Raw genomic sequence first — 21,661 nt, 5'->3', positions numbered from 1 at the left:
TACTTTTGCTGGCGGGGGATCCCACTCCCCGCCAGCCGACGTCTTCTCAGTCCTTCCTGCTCTTCAATTTGTTTGCTGACGTCCTGCACGTTGTACGTGCAGGACGTCAGCAAACAAATTGAAGAGCAGGAAGCGACTGAGAAGAAGACGTCGGCTGGTGGGGAGTGGGATCCCCCGCCAGCAAAAGTAAAGGTAGGTTGCAGCGGCGGCGGGTTCTCGGCGGGAGGGGGGGCGGCAATGTCGGCGGGGGGGGGGGGGGGGGCACCGGGTGGAGGGCTAAAATGTGCCCCCTCCCCCCGGGCTCTGGACCCCTCCCCCACGGAAGGCTGGCTACGCCCCTGCTCCTAACCACTGCTCACTTGCCCTGTCCTTTTATCCTCACCTCTTTATTCCCTTACCCTTAATTGTTCTGTCTGTCTTATCTAGATTGTAAGCTCTTTGAGCAGGGACTGTCTTTTTTTTGTGTATGGTGTGCAGCGCTGCGTATGCCTTGTAGCGCTATAGAAATGATAAGCAGTAGTAGTAGTAATGTCATAGAGTGCATTCAGCATTATCTACACACCATAAAGTGAGGACTGGTACTCTATGTACACAGATCCCAGGAAAGGCTCCAGCCACCTATCCTCCTGCATAAGTTTCTCCCACCCCACCAGCTCTGCATCGAGGTGCATGGAAATGGTTTCCATCTCGCTACCTCATGCTGCAGGCTTAAGGAAGGAGTTCTTCCCAAACCACATGCTACTGTGTATTATTGTTTGCCAGGTTAGCAGAGGCAGTTTAAATAAAAGGACCCCCCCCCCCAAACAAAATATCAAAAATGGCCCCCACATCACCTCTAAAGATGTGATAATGGCTATAAGACACCCCCCAAGCACTACAGCATTGGTGAAGGAAGCCAAAATGTGCCAAGTTACGCCTCTTACACAGAACAGATACCCCATATGGAACACATTAGAGCTAATTTTCAAAGCACACATACTTACAAAGTTACAGGATGCGAGTTAAAAATGAGCACTATTATCTAACTACAGTCACTGTTCAACAACACCACCTACTGGCCAAGAACAAATGGGCACACAAATTCTAGAAAAAGCTTCAGTTTGTGGCCTATTGTCAAAAGATGCTTACTGGGATGGTTCATTAGGATGTAAGGAAATACCCTTAGAAATTAAGGCCTCAAAAACCCTGTAGAGTTCAAGTCCAAAGAAAAGGAAATTGCCAGGTAAACAAACATATAGGGCTAATTTTACTAAAAATATGCCACTGCAAGTGACCAGTAAAATGGCATAAAACGGGTCCTGTGCTAAACAATGCACATTCATGCTTATTAGTACATGTTATAAATCTAGTCCATGTACAAACAGGCCAGTTGTGGAAGTCCTGTGGGGAAAAGTTGTCATATTAAACATTGAAAAATAAGAGTTATTTGAAATTTAAAAACTGAACATCCTGCAAGTTACTTTTGTAGTTAATTGTTGTCTTATCCTAATTTGAGAAAAAAAAAGTTTAAAATTTGTGATTTCTGCAGCTACTCTAGAAAAATGTTCCTCATGACTATAGTATTTATCTTCAGGTAACTGATTTTTTTTTCTAGGGGAAAAAACAAACAAACAAAAAAAAAACTCAATGTGAACCCTCACCCTCCCCCCAAAATTTCCTTAGAAAAGATATTACCCTCTGCCCATCTGCATCCACCCTCATTCTGAACTCCCAGCAGAGATTACCGTTCGGGGCTGATAACCCATCAGAAGGAGCTCCCTCCAGGAATTAAAGGATGCTACCTCATACCATGGATAGCAAACTAAGAAGTGATTAGCATGAGCACATGTTCCTATTTTAAAGTATGAGGAAAACCCTACATAATTAAAAAGCTGAATTTAGAACCAGATCAACATGAGAAAAGCAAAAAGACATGTGTTAAAAGGCAGAATCTCCTCACTGGACCAACCCCTTCATTACCACAAAGCAGAAGCAATTTTTAGGGCCTGGTTTACCACAGCAATGGAGTTCACCAGTGATTGAGCCTGTATTCTGAGAGGCATTAATCAAAATCACTGCTAATTTAAAAGAAGAAGGAAAAAAAAAAAGCTTCTTTTACTTCCTCCTTCAATTCTACTCACTTCTCTCAATTCATTCAAGAAAATACAATGCCGGTGGGGGGAATGCAAAACTGAACCTCCAACTTTGTCCTCTTCTTTAGGCCTAGAAACCTCCTGATGCAGCCTCATGCTCAGCTCAATCATTACATGGACTGTGAATTCAGGAGTTGATAAAGCAGATGGGAGTTTCATTAGTTCCTGGGACTACAGAAGACCTAGCAGAAAAGGTGGTAGTGGTATTTTAAAGCCTACTGATGATAGCGTACACGCATGTTTCACTGCCTGTTCACCAAATTCTCTTTTCTTTTTCAGCTTCTTTTCCTGCTTTAAGCAGCAGACGAATCCTTGGCCTTGGCAAAACCCACAAGATCATTTTCACGGTCAAAGGCAGTGTAATATTGCCCAATGAAGACGTCACCCAGGATCCAAAGGGGGCCAGCAGGTGCAGGGATATCCAGACCCATGAAGCCAACTAGGCATATGGTTCGACCAAACTGGGTAACCTGGATGGAAGGGTAAAGTTCAGATAACTATTACTTTGACAAGACATGTACAATCATCATGCAAAACATATTTAACAGTTATGGTTAAAGAAATAATAATTTATGATATGATATGACATAGTATTTATAGTCCGCCAACTCCCAACGAAGTTGGTTCAAAGTGGATTACAACACATTAACGCCTATGTTTACTAAGATGCGCTATGAGCGCATTAGCACTTTTAAAGATCCCGAGATAAGGGGTTAATGATCCTTCCTCTCAGGATCAGGCACAACTTTCTTTTTTTTCTTTTTTTTTTTTGGGGGGGGGGGGGTATGCCCTTTTTTTGTGGAACCAGCCCCCTCAAAGTATTCGGGAAGAGCAGTCTTATAAATTATTTAAGGGTAAGGTGAAAAATAATGAGTTGTCTGGCTAAGGCTGGTTGTATCTCGGTTCAGGTGACCTGCAAGAAAATATACTGAATGAAGTTTTATTTGGAATGTCTGTGCTTGGATCTGCTGTGTGGTGGTGATGTGTTTTGCTTTTCTATTTTTAATGGCATTCTGTTAATCTACACTTTCCCAACTGTAAAGGAGTAAAATACGAGCTAACACATGCGACTAGCTTCTCCTACATGAGCACACAGCTATGGAATGCATTACCAACTGACCTGAAAACGATTAACGAAATAACTAACTTTCGCAAATCTCTGAAAACTTCTCTCTTCAACAAGGCCTACAATGGGAATCCATAACTTAATCATAACACTTCACCCTATTCTGATAGTCATCTTTCTATAACTGTTTGTATAACACTTCACCCTATTCTGATAGTCATCTTTCTATAACTGTTTGTATAGATCTTTTTTCTCATCCCTGATCTTGTTGTAATACAAATTGTATCTGCTACCCTGGAATAGCGATGCCATAACAGGTTTTTGTAAGCCACATTGAGCCTGCAAACAGGTGGGAAAATGTGGAATACAAATGCAATAAATAAATAAATTTTATGTAAGCCAAGGACTTGTTTTTGAGGGGGTACTGCGTACCGGCACCTTTTCCAGTGTGTGCTAAAATTGACCCATGGACCTCAAGTTTTAATGAAAGAGCTCAGGCTCTACACACCAATTCTGCCTTGTCATAGTTTCTGTGACTGGTTTCAGGGGGCCTGGCTATTGTGGGGGTGGGTCCCTCAGTGATCACCCCACCCCTGAAGGGTGGCCTGGCATTTGAGTACCGGCACCTTTTTTGCTAGAAAAAAAATGCACTGTGTAAACCACTCTGACTTGTCTGACAGAGTGGTATGTCAAATATTTTAAACTATTATAAACATATTGTAATATATGGTAACATATATTAAATGTTTTTTTCTGGGGCTCTGGGGGGGCTTGTTCCAGGGTTTTGGTGGATGCTGCTGGCTGGAAAAGGTTTAAAGTTTAGTTTGGGAATTGTTAATGGAGTTAGCTGAAGAAAGTGTGAGATGTTTCTTAAATGTGGTTTTATTTTTCAAGAAATAAACCATGATTAAGTGGGGATTGTACTATAAAATGTTCCTTGCTGTTTTGGGAACAAGTCAGGTTAAAATTGACTTTGAAATTCTCTGTATAGGAAGTTTTGCATTTACTTCTATGGGGGGAGGGAGATTCTAAACAGATTAAAAAAAAAACAGTCTTTAGCTGACAAGCTGATTGGTTGAGTGATGTCAGGTGTTCCTCTAGTGGGGGTGAGTTGCCAGGGAGACTGCTGAGTTAACTGAAGACCAGTGTTGCCAGGTGGGCGGTTTTCCCGCCCAATTGGGCGGTTTTCTGAGACCCGCCGCGGGAAATTTTTGCCCGCGGTGGGTCGCGGTTTTTTGGGCTTGTTTTGGGGTCTTTCGGCGGTTTTTAAGCGGATTTTCGGGCCGCGGGGGGCGGGGCTAGTGACGGGGAGGCGGGGGCCGTGACGGAAGAGGCGGGGCCGATGACGGCGGGGGCGGGGTGTCAGGGGCGGGGTTTGGGCTGGTTTGGGTGGGGAAAAAATTTTCCACCTGGCAACCCTGCTGAAGACCAGAGCAGGGAATGACTGGGAGAGAAACGTATGCTGTGTGTGAAATGTAAGAAATAAAAGTATATTTTATGAGTTTAAAGTGAAATAAGTGACATTGAAAAAGGGTACTTTGATACTGAAAGTGAGCTGAGTGAATGTTCCAGTATAGCCCTGAATTTCCAGAGATAAGTGATTTACCATTTTAGGGTGAGAGAGGCTTTGATTTGTGGTGGGAATTGTACTACATGAGAAAGCCTATAAGGGTGTCAGGAAAAAGTGTGTAAGGATTTTAAGTATGACACAGGGGAAGGACTGAGAAGTGAAGTTGATATTTGGAAAAAGAAGCCATTAAGCTGTGTCTGTGGGAAAGGTGTGTTGTTGGTGAGAGTTCTGAGTTCAGTACAGGGTTTGGAATCAGACTGCAGATTAAAGAAAATCCAGCACTGTTTTTGTATGAGTATGCTGTATTCTCCAGATTGATCTGATAGCTGTGCAGGGAAATGTTATGTTTATATGTGAAGTCTGTGAGATGCAATGTTGAATCACCATTTGAATATGGAATGGGTTACTGTGTGAGATCTCTGAATGCAGTGTGAAGCCTGCTGGATTTTAGAACAGGGAATTAACAGTGAGAAATAGGTTTTGTAGTGAGAAAACCTTTAACTTATTTTATTTCAATTAGAGAGTGTGGCCACAGTATTGAGAACTGATTAACTGTCACCAGAGTGGAGTCAGTTCCTGGCCAAGCAGGGAGTTTTAAGGGCTTTGCCTCCATTTATTTTCTTTATAAGTGAGGTTTTAGGAAGAAGATTTCTGTAGATCATCCGCTGAAGGATTTCCAGATGAGCTCCAACGCAAGAAAGATATCATCTAAGTAAATTCAACTACAGCTAAGTGACATTGCCAAGGGTGTTGAACGGAATATATTAATTTTTTCACAACATTTTAAGGGAAAACAAAGGAACAGACCATCAGATATTAAAAATCCATGAGATCCCTGCAAAAACACCAATAGTGCACACAAAGAGACCAATTTTTACATCAGGAAAGAGAATAACCACAAATATCTGATTTTGATAAAAGACAATTTAAATACTTATCTAAAAAGGTTCTTTTCTGCCTTTTAGGTGAAACAGACAAAGTTAAGGGTATACATGTAGTTCTACATTTGAATGTTGAATATGTTATTGCAATTCTATTAAGCCTCACAATAATTGTGAATTTGAGTTTATTTGAATGAAAATTTGCTTGCATTTGTATTCAACAAAGAAAAAGATAATTTGTAAATCTGAAGGTGCGGTTCTTCCAGTTCAGGAACAAATCCTAAATTTAGCTTCTTTTCCTCCTTTATCCTTTGATAGTAAAGGACGAGGTTAGTTTATTTGTTCCACTCCCTCGGCTGTGAGTGTGTGTTCCCTGGATATTCGCCACGACTACAACCATCAGATATCTGGGAGCACATCACTACAGTCCAGCCGAGAGGGGTGGTAACAATATATGCATTATTCACAGTCTCGTGTGAGCACCAGAATTGACAGAACCATCTCAAGCATGAACTCTGTTCAAGTTCCTGTTGCAGAGGATGTGCAAAATAATGCATTCTTGAAACCTAATGAAACATTTTTCAAATAAGGAACATATACTGGAACAGGAGTGACCGGTGCCAACGTCTGCCTGTATTTTACAGGCACTTTCTATCATTCCCCCTTTTCCCTCTCACCAATGTGTAGCAGAAGCAGCAGGGATTCCAACATTGTACATATAAATCGGACACCAACACATCAAGTACTACATAGCAGGGCCAGAACTAGGTATTTTGATGGTCAGGACAAATAGCTTGAAACATGCCCTCAAATATGGAGACCAGGCCAGGCTGAAACTGCAGTGGTAGTGGCAAAGCCAAAAGCAATGATAGGAGTCAAATAAATACTGGGCTACACAGAAAGAGGTGTATTACATCAAAGAACAAAAAGAATTGAATAATGCCTGTGGATAAGTCATTTGGTGAGGCTGTCATTCTTCATACCTGTTTAGGTATAAGACAAGCATTTGGTTGTGGGGCTCTCGTGACTCCTCATCGTTTGCACATGTGGCTCAAGAGCCAGCTTTTTTGGTGGGGGTTCGGAAGCCACTTTTTCTGGCTTGGGCCCAAAGAGGCCTTGTTCGTTTTAGGGACTTTTTAGATGTGGTGGAAGTGCGCTTGTTTTTGGGGTTGCGGGAGACTCATGGGTTGCCTCCTTCTGATGTATTTCCATATATATTTATTTATTTTTTGTTACATTTGTACCCTGCGCTTTCCCACTCATGGCAGGCTCAATGCAGCTTACATGGGGCAATGGAGGGTTAAGTGACTTGCCCAGAGTCACAAGGAGCTGCCTGTGTCTGAAGTGGGAATCGAACTCAGTTCCTCAGGACCAAAGTCCACCACCCTAACCACTAGGCCACTCCTCCATTAAAGCATTATATGTGCAGTCAGGGGTGGTTAAGAAAGGACCAAGATGAAACAGAACTTTGAAAACTTGTGGGGGTCCTTGGGGAAAATAAAGGGGACAATCACTCTCATCTATAGATTCCTTAGAGGATCTGAGTTTGTTAAACATCCTTATATGAGGGTTTGGGAGGGGGATCTGGGATGTGAATTAAGTGTGAATGACTGGAAGGCAGTGTGTATGGCGGTAAAGAAATCTTCCATCTGTGTATTGATAAAAGAAAATGCATTTAAAGTTCTGAGGAGGTGGTATTATACACCGGACAGGATTAAAGTTATGTTTCCTGGAGCCACAGATCTATGTTGGAGATGTGGCAAGGAAGTGGGTTCCTTTTTTCATATCTGGTGGACATGTGATCTAGTGTGGGGGTTTTGGCAGACTATTACAAAGTGCATGTCTACAGCTTTAGGCACTCAGTGCCCATGTGATCCAAAGTGGTGTTTGCTTGGGCTGGGCAATCGAAGAGGTCCGAAATGGCAGTGTAGGCTTAAACACCTTTGTTTTGCTGCAGCAAAGTCTGTAATAGCTGCCCATTGGAAGAAGGATAAAGGCCCTATACCATTTAGTTGGAGCTTGAAGTTAAAGTTGATGGGAGAACTAGAGAAATTAATGGGTGGGTAGGTTTGATCCCTTGGCGGACAAGTGGTCTCACCTGGATCAATTACTGCAAGATTTTTGAAGGGATGGGGGGGGGGGGGGGGGGGGGGGGGGGATGGGTAGGGAGGGATACTATGTTAAAATGTGTTGTATGCTAGGTCCATTGAATATTTCCTTGGTGTTTTGCTGCTTTGTATTGAAGATGGACAAATTTATTTTGATTTTTCTTTTTCTTATTCATTAATAAAAATTTATTGTACAAAAAAAAGAAAAAGGGGGGGTCACGTGACGCGATGAGCGGGAGAAGACGCTAACTGCGCAGCTCCTGCCTTCCCTTAGATTTTTTATCAAAAATTCATCCTAAAAATTGGATACAATACCCCACAAACGAAGGTAAACGAAGAGTGTTTAAAAGGAGAAAAGTTTAATACCACTTTGGAGGAGAATGACATCTAAGATTACCAGAAAAGACAGAGAAAAGACCCGGCCGCCCGACGACAAGATGGCGGCTCCGGCGAGCCCGGGGACATCAGCGGTGGGATCCGCGTGGGCAGCCGAGATTGTTGGGGAAGTTACTCAGGCATTGGAAGCCATACTGGAGAAAAAGCTGGGAGCGCTGGATAACAAACTGGAACAACTACATAACAGCGTAATGCAAATACAATTGGACATGGGACAATATCAACAACGGGCAAGTGATACGGAAGATCGTGTGGACAAGGTGGAAACAGAAGTAAGTCGCTTACAAAAGCTAATCGCTACTTACACCGATAAAATCGAAGACCTCGAAAATAGATCGAGGCGTAACAATCTTCGCCTCGTGGGGCTTGCTGAAGATCTAGGAGAGCGAGACCTGGCCAAATACCTTGAGACATGGCTTACCAAAGAACTACAGCTACCGACTGCGCTGGGCCCGCTGCGAATTGAAAGAGCGCATCGACTGGGCCTTAAGCAGGTAGCAGAAGGGCGGCCCAGGGTAGTTATATGTCGCACACTTAATTTTGCCCACAAGGTAGCCATTTTGCAGGCGATGAGAGGCAGAAAAGATCTACACAGCGGCAATAGGAAAGTATTATGCTTTCAAGATTACTCTGCCGCGGTAGTGGCGCAACGAAAGAAATTTTCCCCAGTGTGCTCGGAGCTGATACAGCGAAAAGTTAGATTTGCATTGATGTATCCAGCGAAACTGCGAGTAACCCACCAAACGGGAAATAAAATATTTACCACAGCAGAGGAGGCGAAAGAGTTCCTAGATCAACTGGAAGGAGAAAACTGAAGCGCTACTAAGCTCACACGAAGAATATATAAAACTGGAAGAGATAAATAACCAATGCACCAATTGGTGGCACTAAGCTCAAGAAATCTCAACAGAAGGACAATAATAATTAATAGTACTTTCACCCTGAAGCTGAGACTGTGTTAAACCAACATAGCAGAACAGATATGGGTGTAAACAGTGGAAAACATCAGCAGAAAGAATAAAACACAGAATTCAACTAGGAACATGGTCCCAATGGATGACTCTACACTATAAGGGAAGCTGAGCTTACAAAAAATGATACAGTAAGACTGAACTGAAATACAGACTGAGCAATTTTGAAGAGGAACAATGAAACCCATCTAAACTCACTAACTTAACCACAACAAATATCTTGATTCAACCTGACAGCAGTTAATACAGAGATGAAGAAAGGTATGATGAACAAATTTGTCAAGCTGTACTGTTGCTACTATTAAACTGAGCGCAGAATCTTGGATTCAAGATAGGTATAACTATTGTGGAAATGGTAAAACATAAGAAGCAACTTTAAAGAGAGCTATAAAGAGGATGTTGGGGCTTAGTTGGAAGGACCCACAACATGAACGTGGGACTATAATTGAAATAGTGGATTATGTTAAAACTATAGAAACCCTGGATTACAAATGAAGTTGTCTCATGGCAGTAACGGGACATAGATGATGTAACACTGATCTGGCCGGTGGAAACCACATAAGTTTATGAGGATGATCATCATAGACTTACTGAACTAATCTAATAGCAGATAATACAAGGATGAAGAGAAGAATGTTGAGTAATTATAAAACACTGCATTGATATTTATGTTAATTTGCACTGTATGGTTAAAGTTTAAAATGTGTTAGTAATCGATAGAGGGGTCAAAAACATGTAAAAGATTCATCAGCGAGTTAATATATAGAGGGAAACAGTAGGACGAATATACTGCATACAAATGAGAACAGAAGGGAAAAAAAGGGAAAGGCGTCGAAGGTGACCTAATTCCAATAGGACTAGAAGGGGATAGAAGGGGGGGAGAGGGGATTCACAGGGGAAGGGAAGGGATAGGGGAGGGGAGGAGGGAGGGAGGTTACAGGAGACATTACCAGACAACACAAGTGATACCTGAAAAGAAAGATAGACTATTCGCTCGATTATTTGAACAGGGGGGGGTGGGGGCTGGAGGCTGGGCTGGCTCCTCTCGGACATCAAGATCATGTAAATATGGAGATGGAAGGCCAAAGCAGATACACTAATTAAGGTTATTACATGGAATGTTGGGGGCATCCCTTCGCCCATAAAAAGATCAAAAATCTTAAGACACCTCCAAAGGCTTAGGGCTGACATAGCCTTTTTACAAGAGACACATTTAACTGCAGAAGAACATGCTAAATTGAATAAATGGTGGGTGGGGGAATGTATGTCAACAGCAGCGGTGGGGAGAAAAAGGGGAGTAGCAATTCTAATTAGAAAAGGAATAACAAACCACATTCATAAGATAATCCAGGATCCTGAGGGACGATATGTGTTAGCTATTGTCACAATTAATAGACAAAAACTCTTACTGGGCAGTATATACGCCCCAAATGTCCTAGATCTTAAATTCTACAAAAAACTAGTGGCAAAAATAGCACGTTTAGAATCAATACCAATAATACTGGGAGGAGATTTTAATATGACCTGGGACCCACAAATAGACCGATCGCACCCTCCGGCAACAATCCACCGAACACAAACTAGAGGACTACCTGAATTATGCACCACACTAGATCTCATAGATATATGGAGGACGTTGCATCCTGGGATCAGAGAATATACACATATGTCAAGAGCTCATGGTACCTCTTCCAGGATTGACTACCTATTAACATCAAGCACATTATTTCCCACAATTAGAGACGCAGATATAGGACCGTGCGTTATCTCGGATCATGCGACGGTACATATGAATTGGATGGGGGGAGGGGAAGAAGAGAAATTTCGGGGGTGGACATTCCCAACGTATTTAGTAAATAATGTGAGATTTCGAGAACATTTACAAACGAAATGGGCAGAGTATAAACATTTTAATGAGGACACAGTACCAACTTCAACTAGTTTTTGGGAAGCCGCAAAGGTGGTCTTGCGGGGAGAAACTATCAGTTTTACTACCCAATACAAGCGTGCAAGAGATAGGGAAATCCTGCGACTGGAGAAACAATTGAGAGAAGCGAATAGGCATTATGGCTTAAATCCTTGCCCTCGGCTTAGACAGGAGATATTAGAAATACAGGCGGCTTTTAACTCCTTACTACATGATAGGGAAGTGAAATCCCAAACACATTATAGATTCCAATTGTATAAATTTGGGAATAAGGGAGGGAAACTTCTGGCAAGAGTTATTGCCCCTAGATACGCTTCCAGAAATATCACTAGTATAAAAACACAAGAGGGAAATTTGATACATTCTAATAAAAGAATTAGACAGGAATTTAAAACATATTATCAACACTTATATAGCTCCACAGAACAAGAAGGGCTATCAGGCACGCAATATCTTCAAAACCTTATGATCCCACAGATAAATGAACATGACCACAATCTATTGAACGCGGAGATTAGTGAGGATGAGATCACATGGGCTATAGGACATAGCAAGATGGGTAAAGCGCCAGGTCCTGATGGATACAAAGCAGAATTTTATAAATTAATGGGAGAGTCGATTGTACCTACATTAACTAAAGTGTTTAAAGAATGGATATCAAATGGTACATTACCTGAACATTTAAATCTAGCGCGTATAATTGTGTTTCCAAAGCCCAATCGAGATGCGCAACTAGTAACATCGTATCGCCCTATATCGCTTATTAACCATGAAGCACAATTATTCGCAAAAATTTTAGCAAATAGACTAGGCCGTGTTCTACCAAAAATAATCCATGAAGCTCAAGTTGGCTTTGTGCAGGGTAGGTCGGTTGCTAAGAATCTCAGACGAATTTTGACATCATTGGAATATTTAGAGCACACTAATGAACAAGCTTTAATGATTAGTTTCGACGCTGAAAAGGCGTTCGATAAAGTGGAATGGTCTTTCTTATATGAGGTGATGGAGGGATATGGTATAAAAGGAGAGTTTGTACAGGCGATTAAAGCTTTATATGCAGACCCTCTAGCGCAGGTAATGGTCAATGGGAACTTATCTGAGGTAATTCATATAGGCAGGGGAACGAGACAAGGCTGCCCGTTATCGCCCTTACTATTTGCACTATATTTAGACCCTCTAATTAGGGATATTCAAGAATGCCCAGCAGTGCCTGGAGTGGACATACAACATCAGCAGTTCAAAATGGCTGCATTTGCAGATGATTTGCTAATTATTTTAAAGAACCCAAGAGAAGCGCTGGGTAATGTATTAGAGATTTTTAGGGAGTTTGGAGACTACTCGGGATTCAAGCTAAACCTTGACAAATCAGAGGCCTTAGCTATAAATACAGATGCCCATAGTCTGTGGCCCATAGATTTCCCTTTAAAGCGGGCAACTAAATCTTTTAAATATTTAGGCATTCTATTACCGGTAAATACAAGAGATCTATATGATTTAAATGTTAGCAAACTCAAAGAGCAGACCATGCACCAGTTAAATTCTTGGCAAAACCTTAAGATATCTTTGACAGGGAGGATATGTTTAACAAGGATGGTGATAATGCCGAGGTGGCTGTATGTTTTACAGGTTCTACCACTAAAACTCAAGCAGACTGACATAAAACACTTTTATAAAATTCTGAGAAAATTCTGTTGGGCTGGGAAAAGGGCCAAACTTCAATTGAAATTCCTGCTAGGAGGGTGGAGACAAGGGGGAAATGGGGATGCCAAATATTAAATACTACAATATGGCTTGCTTGCTAAGACAGGTTAGAGATTGGGTAATGAATACATCGGATCATACACCACTTGAGTATGAGACAGTGTACTTCGCCCCATATAATTATCTAGCGTTATTACATACCCAGAATAAGATACTCCCCCATAGATTTAAACATAGTGTCTTGCTCCAGCCTACCAGGGAAGCATGGAGATATATAGGGAAACTTCTGGGGGGAGACCCCTTTAATACCGAGCTATTAACTATTAGGGGCAACCCGATGTTTGTACTGGGGATAGAGAATCAAACTTTTGTCGCATGGGAAAGAAACGGCATAGCAACCATGCAGGATATATTGGGGGTTGATGGGCATATCAAAGCAGTAACACAAATGCAAACTAATGCACAATGGAGGGATCATTTTGCGCATAGCCAACTCACGCACTATGTGCGCACACTAAATACAGATGAGATTAAGAAACACTTAGGTGAGAAAATTAGAAAATTCTTCGAAGAAATAGCTGAGGAGGTGCCGTCAATCTCCAGCATACATCTGAAATTGTGGGGACTGATGCCGGAGAGAGAGTTTAGTCAACTCCGTCAGAAATGGGAAATAGATATAGGCAGAGCATTGACAGGTTGGAATATTGCAAAGCAAATACAGGATATACCCAGAATAGTAGGAGGGGCTAACCTTAGGGAATGTGCGTTTCGCATATTGCATAGGGCTTATTTTACCCAGACACAATTATACAAATCAGGGGGCATCCATACCGCTACCTGCCTGAAATGTCAGAGGGCAGATAATAGGCTATATCATGCGATATGGGCATGCCCTGCAATAAAAAAATACTGGAGACACATAGCTATATTTCTATCTACAACTGTCAATTGTGATATAGCATTGAACCCTCTATGTCTACTGCTAGATAAACATTACTACTACTACTACTACTATTTAGCATTTCTATAGCGCTACAAGGCATACGCAGCGCTGCACAAACATAGAAGAAAGACAGTCCCTGCTCAAAGAGCTTACAATCTAATAGACAAAAAATAAATAAAGTAAGCAAATCAAATCAATTAATGTGAACGAGAAGGAAGAGAGGAGGGTAGGTGGAGGCGAGTGGTTACAAGTGGTTACGAGTCAAAAGCAATGTTAAAGAGGTGGGCTTTCAGTCTAGATTTAAAGGTGGCCAAGGATGGGGCAAGACGTAGGGGCTCAGGAAGTTTATTCCAGGCGTAGGGTGCAGCGAGACAGAAGGCGCGAAGTCTGGAGTTGGCAGTAGTGGAGAAGGGTATAACAAAAGAGAGGGAACAAAGTACAAACTAAAGTCCAAACAAAAAAACAGCACCACGGGCCTTTAAAATGGAACAAAGTTCTTTAATGAATGAGCCTTGACCCGACACGGGCCGTGTTTCGGTGACTAGCACCTGCGTCAGGGGTCACAGTGATGACGTGGAAAACTTGGGGAATAACTCGAATATTTTCATCTACAATATTCCTTACCCCACGTCTCACGTAGCAAAAGTTATAAAGCACCAAGGCACCTTCACTTTCTGTATCCAAATGGATGAAAAGTTTTCCACGTCATCACTGTGACCCCTGACGCAGGTGCTAGTCACCGAAACACGGCCCGTGTCGGGTCAAGGCTCATTCATTAAAGAACTTTGTTCCATTTTAAAGGCCCGTGGTGCTGTTTTTTAGTAGTGGAGAAGGGAACAGATAAGAAGGATTTATCCATGGAGCGGAGTGCACGGGAAGGGGTGTAGGGAAGGACGAGTGTGGAGAGATACTGGGGAGCAGCAGAGTGAATACATTTATAGGTTAGTAGAAGAAGTTTGAACAGGATGCGAAAACGGATAGGGAGCCAGTGAAGGGTCTTGAGGAGAGGGGTAGTATGAGTAAAGCGACCCTGGCGGAAGATGAGACAGGCAGCAGAGTTTTGAACCGACTGGAGAGGGAAGAGGTGACTAAGTGGGAAGCCAGCAAGAAGCAGATTGCAGTAGTCTAAACGAGAGGTGACAAGGGTGTGGATGAGGGTTTTGGTAGAGTGCTCGGAAAGAAAGGGGCGGATTTTACGGATGTTGTAAAGCGAATGCTACATACCTGTAGAAGGTATTCTCCGAGGACAGCAGGCTGATTGTTCTCACTGATGGGTTGACGTCCTCGGCAGCCCCCTCCATCGGAAAGTTTACTAGCAAAGGCCTTTGCTAGTCCTCGCGCGCCCATGCGCACCGCGCATGCGCGGCCGTCTTCCCGCCCGAAACTGGCTCGAGCCGGCCAGTCCAGTATGTAGCAAAACAATACACTTCAAGGGAAGACACAACTCCAAAGGGGAGGCGGGCGGGTTTGTGAGAACAATCAGCCTGCTGTCCTCGGAGAATACCTTCTACAGGTATGTAGCATTCGCTTTCTCCGAGGACAAGCAGGCTGCTTGTTCTCACTGATGGGGTATCCCTAGCCCCCAGGCTCACTCAAAACAACAACACTGGTCAATTGGGCCTCGCAACGGCGAGGACATAACTGAGATTGACCTAAAAAATTTACCAACTAACTGAGAGTGTAGCCTGGAACAGAACAAACAGGGCCCTCGGGGGGTGGAGTTGGATCCTAAAGCCCAAACAGGTTCTGAAGAACTGACTGCCCGAACCGACTGTCGCGTCGGGTATCCTGCTGCAGGCAGTAATGAGATGTGAATGTGTGGACAGATGACCACGTCGCAGCTTTGCAAATTTCTTCAATAGAGGCTGACTTCAAGTGGGCTACCGACGCAGCCATGGCTCTAACATTATGAGCCGTGACATGACCCTCAAGAGCCAGCCCCGCCTGGGCGTAAGTGAAGGAAATGCAATCTGCTAGCCAATTGGATATGGTGCGTTTCCCTACAGCCACTCCCCTCCTATTGGGATCAAAAGAAACAAACAATTGGGCGGACTGTCTGTGGGGCTGTGTCCGCTCCAAATAGAAGGCCAATGCTCTCTTGCAGTCCAATGTGTGCAGCTGACGTTCAGCAGGGCAGGAATGAGGACGGGGAAAGAATGTTGGCAAGACAATCGACTGGTTCAGATGGAACTCCGACACGACCTTTGGCAAGAACTTAGGGTGAGTGCGGAGGACTACTCTGTTATGATGAAATTTGGTGTAAGGGGCCTGGGCTACCAGGGCCTGAAGCTCACTGACTCTACGAGCTGAAGTAACTGCCACCAAGAAAATGACCTTCCAAGTCAAGTACTTCAGATGGCAGGAATTCAGTGGCTCGAAAGGAGGTTTCATCAGCTGGGTGAGAACGACATTGAGATCCCATGACACTGTAGGAGGCTTGACAGGGGGCTTTGACAAAAGCAAACCTCTCATGAAGCGAACAACTAAAGGCTGTCCTGAGATCGGCTTACCTTCCACACGGTAATGGTATGCACTGATTGCGCTAAGGTGAACTCTTACAGAGTTGGTCTTGAGACCAGACTCAGACAAGTGCAGAAGGTAGTCAAGCAGGGTCTGTGTAGGACAAGAGCGAGGATCTAGGGCCTTGCTGTCACACCAGACGGCAAACCTCCTCCAATGGAAGAAGTAACTTCTCTTAGTGGAATCTTTCCTGGAAGCAAGCAAGATGCGGGAGACACCCTCTGACAGACCCAAAGAGGCAAAGTCTACGCCCTCAACATCCAGGCCGTAAGAGCCAGCGACTGGAGGTTGGGATGCAGAAGCGCCCCTTCGTCCTGTGTGATGAGGGTCGGAAAACACTCCAATCTCCACGGTTCTTCGGAGGACAACTCCAGAAGAAGAGGGAACCAGATCTGACGCGGCCAAAAAGGAGCAATCAGAATCATGGTGCCTCGGTCTTGCTTGAGTTTCAACAAAGTCTTCCCCACCAGAGGTATGGGAGGATAAGCATACAGCAGACCCTCCCCCCAGTCCAGGAGGAAGGCATCCGATGCCAGTCTGCCGTGGGCCTGAAGCCTGGAACAGAACTGAGGGACTTTGTGGTTCACTCGAGATGCGAAGAGATCTACCAGGGGGGTGCCCCACACCTGGAAGATCTGTCGTACCACACGGGAATTGAGCGACCACTCGTGAGGTTGCATAATCCTGCTCAACCTGTCGGCCAGACTGTTGTTTACGCCTGCCAGATATGTGGCTTGGAGCACCATGCCGTGACGGCGAGCCCAGAGCCACATGCTGACGGCTTCCTGACACAGGGGGCGATCCGGTGCCCCCCTGCTTGTTGACATAATACATGGCAACCTGGTTGTCTGTCTGAATTTGGATAATTTGGTGGGACAGCCGATCTCTGAAAGCCTTCAGAGCGTTCCAGATCGCTCGTAACTCCAGAAGATTGATCTGCAGATCGCGTTCCTGGAGGGACCAGCTTCCTTGGGTGTGAAGCCCATCGACATGAGCTCCCCATCCCAGGAGGGACGCATCCGTGGTCAGCACTTTTTGTGGCTGAGGAATTTGGAAGGGACGTCCCAGAGTCAAATTGGAGCAAATCGTCCACCAATACAGGGATTTGAGAAAACTCGTGGACAGGTGGATCACGTCCTCTAGACCCCCAGCGGCCTGATACCACTGAGAGGCTAGGGTCCATTGAGCAGATCTCATGTGAAGGCGGGCCATGGGAGTCACATGAACTGTGGAGGCCATGTGGCCCAGCAATCTCAACATCTGCCGAGCTGTGATCTGCTGGGACGCTCGCACCCGCGAGACGAGGGACAACAAGTTGTTGGCTCTCGTCTCTGGGAGATAGGCGCGAGCCGTCCGAGAATCCAGCAGAGCTCCTATGAATTCGAGTCTCTGCATTGGGAGAAGATGGGACTTTGGATAATTTATCACAAACCCCAGTAGCTCCAGTAGGCGAATAGTCATCTGCATGGACTGCAGGGCTCCTGCCTCGGATGTGTTCTTCACCAGCCAATCGTCGAGATATGGGAACACGTGCACCCCCAGCCTGCGAAGTGCTGCTGCTACCACAGCTAGGCACTTTGTGAACACCCTGGGCGCAGAGGCGAGCCCAAAGGGTAGCACACAGTACTGGAAGTGGCGTGTGCCCAGCTGAAATCGCAGATACTGTCTGTGAGCTGGCAGTATCGGGATGTGAGTGTAGGCATCCTTCAAGTCCAGAGAGCATAGCCAATCGTTTTGCTGAATCATGGGGAGAAGGGTGCCCAGGGAAAGCATCCTGAACTTTTCTTTTACGAGATATTTGTTCAGGGCCCTTAGGTCTAGGATGGGACGCATCCCCCCTGTTTTCTTTTCCACAAGGAAGTACCTGGAATAGAATCCCAGCCCTTCTTGCCCGGATGGCACGGGCTCGACCGCATTGGCGCTGAGAAGGGCGGAGAGTTCCTCTGCAAGTACCTGCTTGTGCTGGAAGCTGTAAGACTGAGCTCCCGGTGGACAATTTGGAGGTTTTGAGGCCAAATTGAGGGTGTATCCTTGCCGGACTATTTGCAGAACCCACTGATCGGAGGTTATGAGAGGCCACCTTTGGTGAAAAGCTTTTCAACCTCCCCCCGACCGGCAGGTCGCCCGGCACTGACACTTGGATGTCGGCTATGCTCTGCTGGAGCCAGTCAAAAGCTCGCCCCTTGCTTTTGCTGGGGAGCCGCGGGGCCTTGCTGAGGCGCACGCTGCTGACGAGAGCGAGCGCGCTGGGGCTTAGCCTGGGCCGCAGGCTGTCGGGAAGGAGGATTGTACCTACGCTTACCAGAAGCATAGGGACCAGTCTTCCTTCCCCCGAAAAATCTTCTACCTGTAGAGGTAGAGGCTGAAGGCTGCCGGCGGGAGAACTTGTCGAATGCGGTGTCCCGCTGGTGGAGAGACTCTACCACCTGCTCGACCTTTTCTCCAAAAATGTTGTCCGCACGGCAAGGCGAGTCCGCAATCCGCTGCTGGAGTCTATTCTCCAGGTCGGCGGCACGCAGCCATGAGAGCCTGCGCATCACCACACCTTGAGCAGCGGCCCTGGACGCAACATCAAAAGTGTCATAAACTCCTCTGGCCAGGAATTTTCTGCACGCCTTCAGCTGCCTGACCACCTCCTGAAAAGGCTTGGCTTGCTCAGGGGGAAGAGCATCAACCAAGCCCGCCAACTGCCGCACATTGTTCCGCATGTGTATGCTCGTGTAGAGCTGGTAAGACTGAATCTTGGCCACGAGCATAGAAGAATGGTAGGCCTTCCTCCCAAAGGAGTCTAAGGTTCTAGGGTCTTTGCCCGGGGGCGCCGAAGCATGCTCCCTAGAACTCTTAGCCTTCTTTAGGGCCAAATCCACAACTCCAGAGTCATGAGGCAACTGAGTGCGCATCAGCTCTGGGTCCCCATGGATCCGGTACTGGGACTCGATCTTCTTGGGAATGTGGGGATTACTTAATGGCTTGGTCCAGTTCGCAAGCAATGTCTTTTTCAGGACATGGTGCAAGGGAACAGTGGACGCTTCCTTAGGTGGAGAAGGATAGTCCAGGAGCTCAAACATTTCAGCCCTGGGCTCGTCCTCCACAACCACCGGGAAGGGGATGGCCGTAGACATCTCCCGGACAAAGGAAGCAAAAGACAGACTCTCAGGAGGAGAAAGCTGTCTTTCAGGAGAGGGAGTGGGATCAGACGGAAGACCCTCAGACTCCTCGTCAGAGAAATATCTGGGATCTTCCTCTTCCTCCCACGAGGCCTCACCCTCGGTGTCAGACACAAGTTCACGAACCTGTGTCTGCAACCTCGCCCTGCTCGACTCGGTGGAACCCCGTCCACGGTGGGGGGCGTCGAGAGGTAGACTCCCTCGCCCGCATCGGCGAAGCTCCCTCCGCCGACGTAGTCGGGGAGCCTTCCTGGGAGGTGGCCGCGGCCGGCACCGCACGCGGTACCGACGTCGGGGACCTCAACCTGGGCGATGGGCCAGCCGGCGCCACGCTCGACGGTACCGGAGGCACAAGCACCGCCGGTACCGGAGGGGTAGGGCGCAACAGCTCTCCCAGAATCTCTGGAAGAACGGCCCGGAGGCTCTCGTTTAGAGTGGCTGCAGAAAAGGGCTGAGAGGTCGATGCAGGCGTCGACGTCAGAACCTGTTCCGGGCGAGGAGGCTGTTCCGGGCTGTCCAGAGTGGAGCGCATCGACACCTCCTGAACAGAGGGTGAGCGGTCCTCTCGGTGCCGATGCCTGCTGGGTGCCGAATCCCTCGGCGACCCAGAGCTCTCGGTGCCGACACGGGGAGGAGACCGGTGTCGATGCTTCTTCGACTTCTTCCGAAGCATGTCACCGGAGCTCCCCGGCACCGACGAGGAGGACGTAGAATCCATCCGTCGCTTCCTCGGGGCCGAGACCGAAGAGGGTCGATCCCGGGGGGGCTGTACCGCAGGAGCCCTCAGGGTAGGAGGAGACCCACCCGAAGGCTCACCGCCACCAGCAGGGGAATGGACAGCCCTCACCTGCACTCCTGACGATGCACCTCCGTCCGACGACATCAGCAGACGAAGTCTCGGTACCACCGACGTCGATGCAGTCGCCCGATGCCTCGGCGCCGATGCAGAGGTCCGATGCCTCGATGCAGTCGATGGAGCGGCAGCCAAGGAAGATGGTCCGGACGCTGACGACGTCGATGCACTCGATGCCTCCAGGTGCCGATGTCGACGAAGAGCCCGAGAACAAAACGTTCCACTGGGCTAATCTCGCTACCTGAGTCCGCCTTTGTAACAGGGAACACAGACTGCAGTTCTGAGGGCGGTGCTGGGCCCCTAGACACTGAAGACACGCAGAGTGCCTATCAGTGAGCGAGATTACCCGGGCGCACTGGGTGCACTTCTTGAAGCCGCTGGAAGGCTTCGATGTCATGGGCGGAAAAATCACGCCGGCGAAATCAAAAGCCGAAATGGCGAAAATTGAAGCACCAAAATTTAAAGGGAGAAAATCTCGACCGAGGCCAAACTAGGCCTACCCCGACAACGAAAGAAAACTTACGGGGCAAAAGCTGAGAAAATACGGGAAGGGCAGAAAACCCGAAAGGGTCTTCCGGAACACTTCCGGAGCGCTTCCCGAACTTTTAGGAAGAAAACAAGGACAAAACACGTCGAAAAGGACGCGCGAGGTCGACTCTCTGGGGCACGAACGGCGTAACACGACCGTACCGAGCGCGGACGAAAGAAGACTGGCCGGCTCGAGCCGGTTTCGGGCGGGAAGACGGCCGCGCATGCGCGGTGCGCATGGGCGCGCGAGGACTAGCAAAGGCCTTTGCTAGTAAACTTTCCGGTGGAGGGGGCTGCCGAGGACGTCAACCCATCAGTGAGAACAAGCAGCCTGCTTGTCCTCGGAGAAAGAAAGAAACGACAGGTCTTGGTGGTCTGCTGGATATGAGCAGAGAAGGAGAGAGAAGAGTCAAAGATGACCCCAAGGTTTCGAGCTGAGGAGACAGGGAGAATGAGAGAGCCATCAACAGAAATAGAAAACGGGGGGGAGCGGGGAGGTGGGTTGGGGGGGGGGGAAATGAGAAGCTCGGTTTTTGGTCATATTTAATTTCAGGTGGCGTTGAGACATCCAGGCGGCAATGTCAGACAAGCACGCTGAAACTTTGGTTTGGATGCAAGGTGAGATATCAGGGGTAGAAAGGTAGATTTGGGAGTCATCAGCATAGAGATGGTAGGAAAAGCCATGGGATGAGATTAATGAACCAATGGAAGAAGTGTAGATAGAAAAGAGGAGGGGACCAAGAACAGAACCCTGAGGTACGCCGACAGGCAGAGGGATAGAAGTAGAATGACGCCTTTCCCAGGCTAAACAAAGATAAAATGGTGCTATGCCGCAAAACATGTCTCATTGCCAAGAAATGCATAATGCAGCACTGGACCTCTGCACACCCTCCGACCT

At 46.4% G+C, this 21,661-nt stretch overlaps 1 protein-coding gene across 1 annotated transcript in view; it reads right to left on the bottom strand.

Moving 5' to 3' along the window:
- Positions 1-459: 459 nt before the first annotated feature.
- The window catches only part of CTSD (cathepsin D), a 115,727-nt gene continuing 94,525 nt past the window's right edge, over positions 460-21,661 (bottom strand). Inside the window, exon 9 of the mRNA XM_030201236.1 lies at positions 460-2,602. Coding sequence (XP_030057096.1) covers positions 2,426-2,602 — 177 coding nt within the window. The 3' untranslated portion in view covers positions 460-2,425. The remainder of the gene's footprint in view (positions 2,603-21,661) is intronic.

This window comes from Microcaecilia unicolor, chromosome 4 (assembly GCF_901765095.1).
Source record: "Microcaecilia unicolor chromosome 4, aMicUni1.1, whole genome shotgun sequence".
NCBI lineage: Eukaryota > Metazoa > Chordata > Amphibia > Gymnophiona > Siphonopidae > Microcaecilia > Microcaecilia unicolor.
Note: the sequence above shows the minus strand (reverse complement) of the source record. Positions and strands in the feature narration are given on the sequence as shown.